Source organism: Phytophthora infestans, genomic scaffold (genome assembly GCF_000142945.1).
Source record: "Phytophthora infestans T30-4 supercont1.20 genomic scaffold, whole genome shotgun sequence".
NCBI classification, from domain to species: Eukaryota; Oomycota; class Peronosporomycetes; order Peronosporales; family Peronosporaceae; genus Phytophthora; species Phytophthora infestans.
In genome coordinates, this window is record NW_003303739.1 from 1,746,549 (window position 1) to 1,755,253 (window position 8,705).

Here is an 8,705-nt window from a genome sequence, read left to right on the forward strand (position 1 = left end):
TTTATCTTCTTTCGACACTAGAGACTCAGACTCCAACAAGAGAGAACGAAGCACGCACCTATATACCTCAATACCTTCATTGCCAGCAGCAGTTCATATTTTCGTTTACTCGTCGGTTGCCCCGCTCTCAACTCTTGCAGTACGAATGTTTGACGCGCCATACACCTCCAAGCTGGGGTCCTACGCCCCAACTGCGGTTCAATGTTAATCTGGAACGTCACACCTGTCAATGCGGTTGAATTGCAGACTTGATACCGAGTTTCCTCTTCCTTGTTTTGAACTATCGGCCAGTGACAGCTCTATTACGGTCCGTAGATTGAACGGGGCGGGGGACCGCCCATTGCCCCAGGGCCTGGCGGTCCCCTCATACCCATCGCTCCCATCGGCGGAGGTCCACGCGGGGGTCCTGAAGCAACAAACACCGAAAAGCACGTCAATCAGTCGCTCTCGTGGCAACCAATCTCCGCCGACAGGGCTACTCACCTCGAAACATTGGCGGACGCATGACAGGTCCAGGGGGAGGCATCATACCTCGAGGGGGGACACCACGAGGTGGATATCCACCAGGCATCCCACCGTTCATGGGTCCATTGGGTCGAGGCGGCAGCGATCCCATCGGTGCTGGTCCTCTTAGCCACTCTCCAGCTGCAGTAACGCAACAAACGGTTGGTTGGCAAATGGTGTCAAAAAATGAGGATCACTGACGCGCAACACACGGTTCATTATGACGCCCTGTCCGGCCAGGAACTGCTCGTAGTAGAGTTTGACATTCTCGCGGTGCTTCCAGCCGCGATTGTGTTGCTTACGGCCAGCTTGCTACGGTAAATAAGGCACCAGAAGACAAAGGAGACGCCGGTGAGTTAGGTCAGAGCTGTAAGTGATGTAGCTCCATTCTGTGAAGCGAGCTACGTACCGAATCATGCGTGAGATAGGTGTCGCAATAGTCGCAGTAGTAGCGCGGCATCCTGGTTTCACGCTAATTTTGTGACCGAAATCTGTTCTGTACTTCGAAATATTGTGCTTGCGCTCGATTTACTTAAATGCGAGATCGATCTATGGAGTAAAAATGCAAATCGACCAGTGGGCTCCCAGATATTTAAAGCAGCGCTTTTTGCGTGGTGAAGTAATAGATTATACGAGCGATGCCTGTTCTACGCTAAACGCCCATTTCCAAATTGTTAATTGTCAATAGGCACTTTAAACCGGACACATTATTTTTCTATTTCACTGGACCAGAGAAATTCGTTCTGTCATTCAGTCCTAAATTCGCGCAAGTGCAGTATGTACTCTCACGACGCGCCGTCTTTCTTATTCATGTGTACGGTATTTGTATGCAGTATGTGAGTGATATATTTGGACCTAGCGTGAGAGCGCTTCAACGTTTGTATGTACTGTTCTTGTCTGATGGAGTCGTAGAGACAATGGCAAAACTACGCGCTCGTCACAGTGGCCTTGTAGCGTAGTGGAGCGTGTACTCAAGTATGTTAAGGAGCACTCAATATTTGTTTTAGAGGAGCTACAAGAGTTTCTGAAACGCACTTTTCCAGAGAAAAAAAATACCTCGTTGAGCACAATTTATAGAGCTCTACATTTTGATATGAACCTGTCTAGGAAAGTACGGGGAGAAAGTTGGTGCCACACGAAGTGCATGCGTATACGGTGAATCTAGAGGCTATTTATTCGTACCCGGAACAACTACTTTTCATCGACGAAATGTAAAAAGATGGAAGACAAGCGTATCGGCGGTATACCTGGTCGAAAAAGAACACGAAGGCATTGGTAGGGTGGGAGTGGAGCGCTAGATCATAGCGATTTTGCTGCTTGGGAATACACTGAGGGAACCTTCACTCGGGACTCTTTACACAAAGCATTTGTAGAAAAACTCTACGACATTGAATCCGTGGTCACTGCCACGATCAATAGTTGTCCTGGACAGCCCAAAACTTCACTTGTATTGAAAATTGAAAGCGGTAAGTTTGCTATCTGGAATATATTCTGCAATTTTTTTTTCATCTTGTATTTAGGTTATATACCTAGCAGGAGCCAGGTTGCTCTACCCCCCCCCCCCGTCCCTTACTCACCTCAATTTAACCCAATTGAGGTTTGTGTTGGTCTTCTAAAGCGGTGGATTCAGAAGAAAGCGAGCCTAGTGTTCCCGCTAGATCCAGAGCTTGTTCTGAATGTGGCAATGCGCTCGTGCTGCAGAACCTTCCCCCAGCTTTCAAAGAGGAGCGGTGTCCTTAATCTCTACGCCCACTGCGATTACCGTATTTGAGATCTCCTACTTCAGACCCAATATTTTTGAAGTTGTATTGTTGCAAAATGCACAAGATCTGTACACGTACCGACGCATCTCTATCACGTATTATTTAAACAATACAATTTAGTTATCAAGTTCTTCTTCGGGAACTACGAAGTTTTCTATGTCGTGACGCGTATCCACAGCATGGCGCACTACGGGCACTTCTTCCAGCAACCGTCGTAGCAGCTCCCAATCAGGTTCACTACACAACCGAAAGCTTGTAGGCGTATGAAATGGCAACGCGCTTGAACTTCTTGGGAGGCTTGCCAGTGCCAAAAATACGGGTTCTCCCTTTCCGTTGGCCGAGCGTGAGGGGAGTGCGACCCATTGCAAATTTCTGGCAATGAGCTGGTGGATAGTTACAGTTTAGCATGTTTTTTGTACTCTGAATTAGGAGATCTAGACTTGTGCGCTGTTCCATTCTCGATATGTGATTGGGTTGGAGGGCAGTCTGAGTTAGGAGATCACTCTGAAGTGGGAGATCTCAAATACGGTACAACCGCGAAAAACTAGATTTGAAGAGTCAATTGGGAAATTGGGAGCGGAAGAATTCAAGGGAAGGAGATCAATAAAGTCCAGCTCACAATCCTTATGTTTCAAGCTTAGTCTCTTATTGGGATTCTTGCTTGTTGTTAGTACGTGTCAGGAATGTCTTCACCCTGTGGCATCATTGACGCGGGCTACAATCCATGAAAAGTCCTTCTGATGAAGAAGTCGTGCTGCGGAAAGCGCAATGCCGATCGGAGAAACGAACGTTTTTTTCTCGCCTTTTTACCCACGCAAAAAATAGACATCTACTTCAGCTACATCATCGTCAGCTTCATCTTCATGTTCTTGTAAATTAGCTGCTGCAGTATCTAGAATGATGGCCTGCTGCATAGTGTTGGACGGGCGGCGACGGCAGCGAGGTTGTAGGAGCTGCTAGTACAGTAGTAGACGAAGCCATGGAACCATCGCACGCACCAAGCAGAGCGGTATTAGTGAAGGAATGAAGGCTGGCAAATGCCATTTTGTAACGGGGTCGCACAGCACGTTGAGCTAGAGGAAGTCAGCTTCCGACAGTATACAAACTCTCAGTGAACAGTAGTTCACAGGTCCCTTTTTTGTCGAAGGGAGCGAAGTGACCAGTTGAAGGTAAGTTGTAAACTAAATGTATTTATAGATAGGTTAAGCTTGAGTTAAATTTACAAACTATTACAGTCGTGCACCTCGTTTTCGGCCCCGGTATGGCTAAATAACCTGCACAATCTAATGATTGGGCCACATGCATTGCGCAAATGAGCTGCCCATCTCCTTCGGACCAAATAACCTCAAGGAGGGATGAAACGCCGCACTTCCGCCACGATGTATCAGCTCAATCACGTCACCATACAACAGCTCATTATGAATTTTGTCGCAAAAGGCCATGGCACGTCGCCCGTCCGCCTATTCTACGTTGAATCTCGCCAATAAGCAAACATTGTGCAGGAAGGCAGCCACAGAGCCATCATGGACACTGTCTCTGTTTTACAAAGGCGAGACGTATACCCACGTCAATATTTATACAGCGATGAAGTGGTGCTCAGAAGGTTGGCAAGACGTATCGACAATGACCATACGAAACTGTTGGAATCACACTGGTATTGTGTCGAAGATGGATTTATGATTTGTACTTAATTAAGGTAATACAAAGTAGTACATTTGGATTTCATCTGCTCCTCTATAAATATTCGCAGCTCGTAGACTCTATATGGTCCACCCCGCCGAATACGAGGTGCACGACTGTAGTCACCTATAGTAAAGCTATGTCATCAGCCAGTGGTTAGCCTCTGACGACCCTGGTACCATATACCAGGTATCCCGAAGTGTTGATGTGTCACACGTCCTTCTGTGGTAAATGACGCTCAGTCATGAGTGACAATAGTAATAGCCAATCATCTGGCTCAAAGTATCGAGCCGTTGTAGTTTATGTGCTGACGGACAGATTCAGTGCGAACTGACAACGCCTTAATATTATTATAAAAATTAAAATCAATATATAAAAAGGTCATCAGATGCTGATTTCGGGATTAGCAAGGAATGCAGAAGCATCAAAGAAGGCCGCGTGTCGCAGGCCAGGGTCGTAAGAACCCAAAAACAGCCGCCACAGTATCTCAAACCGCCACAAGTTAGAGGCCGCGCAGCACTTCATCGGCTGTAAGGACGTCCAGCTCACTCTAAGAACCTTTTATCCCTCTCTAAACGAAGATGCTATGGAGCAGCGTCGTAAACCGATCTGTCAGAGGCGTGAGAACGTCTCTGTATTTATTGATCGCTGCAAAAGTGCAACAGTGGCAGACATGAAGTACGTTAGAGAGTCTGGCATGGTTACCATATTGTCTATACGCCGAAGCTTCTATAATGCAATGAATAAATTTACTACGAAAAGATGGAGTGCCTATTAGCTCAACGATGCTACGCTTAATGGGTAAGAAAGTCGCAGAAGATCTAGAGATTAGCAACTTTAACCCCTTAGTTCCTTTATGTTGGATCTTCCAACATATGGGGTGTATACCCTAATTCACTTCTGTTGCACCTTTTATTTTATGTTGGAGGTCCAACATAAGCAAATCTTATACCTGAATTTTGTATGGGGCAACGGTCCATATCCCCCCTTTCCCCGCTATAGTGAAATGAAGTCATTGATATGAGTGTAAAACGGTCACATGCACAGGCTTAGGTTTAGTTTGGTTGAATGAGTTAGAAAAGGGAGGTACACACCCACTATCGAGCGAGTGGCCACCAGCCACCAACCTCCTCACTCTTCAACACGACGGCCGATAGCAACATGGTTGCGCCGACACCCAAGACACCGCGTCACCACCTCACCGAGCAAGAAAGGCGCCTCTGTCGCGAGGCTCTGCTAAGTGAGCGTCACGAGCGCCGCATTCGACGGACAGAGCAGAAGAGCGGCAGCGATGGAGCATGGCAGACGAAGGCGAAGAAGGCGACAAAGAAGAAGGCTGCCAAGCGCACAACGGCAGATATGGAGGTGGCGCAGTATAAAGGTCTGTATATTCCTTCAGCAAGTGCTCAGGTTGCAGACACGGCGGGCGAAAAAGAGGGCTCGCGAAACCAGACGATTGCTGAAGCGAAGGAGACGATAGAGACAACCGCGATAGCGGATGCGATGGAGGTGGAAGCAGACCACGAGACGGAGGTGACAGAAGTCGTCGCGGACATGGTTTTGAGCGTTGAGACTGCGCTGCCTGCCCAACAGTCTGGTATCGCGTTAGCTACTACTGATTCCAGTGCTGAAAAACGAAAGAGTAGTACTCAAGTGCCGACAAGAGAGCATCGCCGCGCTCTCCTACAAGAAGACAGCGATGGCGACGATGACACGGTGCGTTTTGTTCGTTTATCCAACCTAGAAGGATTGTGGCTGACAACATGTCTAACATAATATCCAACGTACGTGATGTATGGTGAACAGAGAATGCAAGGTGACGAAGACGAGAGTGTTTACGAAGCCGACGTTGTGCACAGTGTACCTGCGTGTGTTATTGACACAGACCCTAACTTTATGGACGAAGGAGCTGACGAATGCACCGGGCTCAACTCCGACGAGGACCCAGAGCTTCGTGAGGAACCTGAAGACGAAGAGGATGCTGATGACGATAGTTGGGACGGTGACTGGGACATTGGAGAGCTGACAGATGAAGATTCGGACCACGACATCGAGGAGCTTCCAAACACGGCGTAATTATCCGCAGCGAAGAACGCACCACTGATCACTGCAATGCGTACCGATGGCTGGGAGTATGGTACGTTATGTTGGCCGAATCCTACATAATTCTTTTTATTTTGTTTCTGAGTTAACATAAAGGCTAACATAGTTTTTGTCCTTGTGTGTTGTATCTAGACGCGACTAAATTTGGACCTGACCCAACGTATGCTGGGTTGTATGATGGGCCATACGGACCAAGTGACAGCGTGCTACGCCTTGGGGACGATCCGCTGGCATTGCTCTTCTTTTTCCTGCCGCCGAAGATTTGGTCCCAAATTGCTGTCGAAAGCAACCGCTATCATACTCAGTCAATCCCTACGAGGGCCCGCTCAATTCGCAGACAGCAACAGCGTAGTGGTGGCGAAGCAGAAGATCTTGCTGAGATCAGACGGCGGTTGTCAGCAGTTGAAGAAATACAAACTTACGAGGTCCTTCAAGTTATGGCATTGCTGATTGCACGTATGTTGGTCCCCATCCGGAAAGGCATTGCAGCGCATTGGTCAATGAAGAAAGTTGGAGTTCTACCGTCAAACCGCTTCAGTCTCGTGATGGGAAAGAATCGTTTTTTTCATATCATGGGATATCTACACTTTTCGAGCAACAAGTCGCCACAAGCCCGTACGGACCGAGCGTGGAAGATTCGACCGGTGCTCGATGTGCTACAGCGAACATTCGCTAAGTGCTAAAGAGCTCCCCCAGTCATCAGCTTCGATGAAGCAACACTGCCTTCGCGCTCGCGATACAATTCCATGAGGATCTTCAACAAGGACAAGCCCCACAAGTGGGGGACGAAGGTGTTTGTTGCTGCGTGTGCCAAGACCGCGTACTGCATGAGGTAACTTGAGGCAAGCTTCGGCTTGCCTTTTTTTTTTGCCCAAGTACTTATGTTGACTTGTCCAACATAAGAATCCTGCGCCATCTGTCGATACAACATAATATTAACATAATCGTCTCTGTTGATGTGTTTGCCTGCTAGAATTGAGATTTATTGCGGGGCGAAGCCACATCTACGTACTCCTGTTCCAAAGGATAACAACACTGGAGAAGCGGCTGTACTTCGAAACATGAAAGCTCTCTATCTCCGTCACCGACGTCTCCATGGAGATTAGTCGTCACCGACCGTTTCTACACGTCGGTCAAGCTGGCGCTGGAGCTGCTTCATTATCGGATGTATCTAACGGGGACGATACAGACGGATAGATCAGGTTACGCTGCTGGAGTGATCACTACGAAAACGAAAAAAAAGGTGAACAGGCGCGAGGTACTGGTGCCTCCGCAAGGTACCATCAAGCTGGCTCAAAACAAGATGTTTCCGCAACTAACTGCTGCCATGTGGATGGACCGTAACCCGATGCACCTGCTCTCAAGTGGGGGCAGCCGCCAAACCGGCACCGTGAGTACGTACTACATGCATTGGGTTCCCATTTGGGTGTTAGCACTAATTGTATTTGTATTCTAGTGAGACGCATCCACGGAGAAATGACGCCGGTGCCGGCTCCAGAGCTTGTTCGCGACTACCACCGCTGGATGGGTGGAGTCGACGTCCATGATCAACTCCGGTTGCAACGTTACAGCGTGCAACTTTGCTACAAAACACGCAAGTACTACAAGACTCTGTTTCTGGGGCTTCTGGATATGGCGCTCGTGAACGCGTTTATCGTTCATCGACACTATCGAAAGGTAAACAACAGGCGCCCGCCAAAACACTTCTCGTTTTTTGAGGAATTGATGGAGCAGCTACTGGCAGTAGATTTAATCGAAGCGTTTGACGAGATTGAGGTAAGTCAAATGTTGACCAGTCAACATAACCTCATCTGCTTCAGCAGCCTTCCAACATAACAACTAACTTATGGTGGGCTTGACTGTATTGGAACAGCAAGCGACATCTGCGCAAGATAGAACTGCCCCTTCGCCGGCAAGAGCAGATTCAACACAGCTACAAGGAAGCGCATCGTCAGCTATCGACGGACATTGTTTAGAAGAAAACCCAGATACTGTCGATTGCGAGCAGGGTGTGAAGCGACGCCACCGATCATGCAAAGTCTGTGCCATCTACAAGTTCAAGCCTCGCAAGTTTACGAAATACTTCTGCCCGGAATGCTCGAACGGGAAAAACGGTGCGTAGCTCGCTTGGTACCCTTACCGTAAGCTTTGGCTAACTCGTTTTGATTTAGTAAATACCTATGCAACGTTCCGCGTGAAGGCAGGGTCAGTACGTGCTTCAGCATTTGGCATGCTGATTGGAACAACGGCAACGACATCCCGCGCGACCTACTGCAAGAGCACAGGACACGTGAACGACCGCCAGCGTCGCGGCCAGGCAAGAAGCGGAGACGCAGACAGCAGGTAGGCGAGAGCGGAGCAAGTGCTGGTGCTGGTGCTGGGGAGTCGAGCGAAGAAGATGATGAAGCGGTGGAGGAGGAGGCGTAGAGGTTGCGCCGTCTGGTCGTACATGTCTATGCAAGGAGCAATCAATTGATACGGCACTTGATCTTTCTTGATATTGGCTATAATAAATGAACTCACCGCTGCTGGACGTACCCAACAGCAAAAAGATAGGCTAATCAATAAACAGTACATATCTTATGTTGATTTATACAGCATAGTTGTATATGATCGTCTCAATGTACTACATAAACCCTCCTTTATGTTGGAGAA

At 48.1% G+C, this 8,705-nt stretch overlaps 1 protein-coding gene across 1 annotated transcript; it reads right to left on the reverse strand.

Moving 5' to 3' along the window:
• Nucleotides 1-149: 149 nt before the first annotated feature.
• Nucleotides 150-1,020, reverse strand: PITG_10871 (U1 small nuclear ribonucleoprotein C, putative; the record flags this gene model as incomplete). The annotated part of the gene is made up of 4 exons (XM_002901639.1): nucleotides 150-406; nucleotides 484-645; nucleotides 717-816; nucleotides 914-1,020. The coding sequence occupies 4 exons, from the start codon at nucleotides 962-964 to the stop codon at nucleotides 303-305; spliced, it is 417 nt and encodes a 138-aa protein (XP_002901685.1).
• Nucleotides 1,021-8,705: the final 7,685 nt, after the last annotated feature.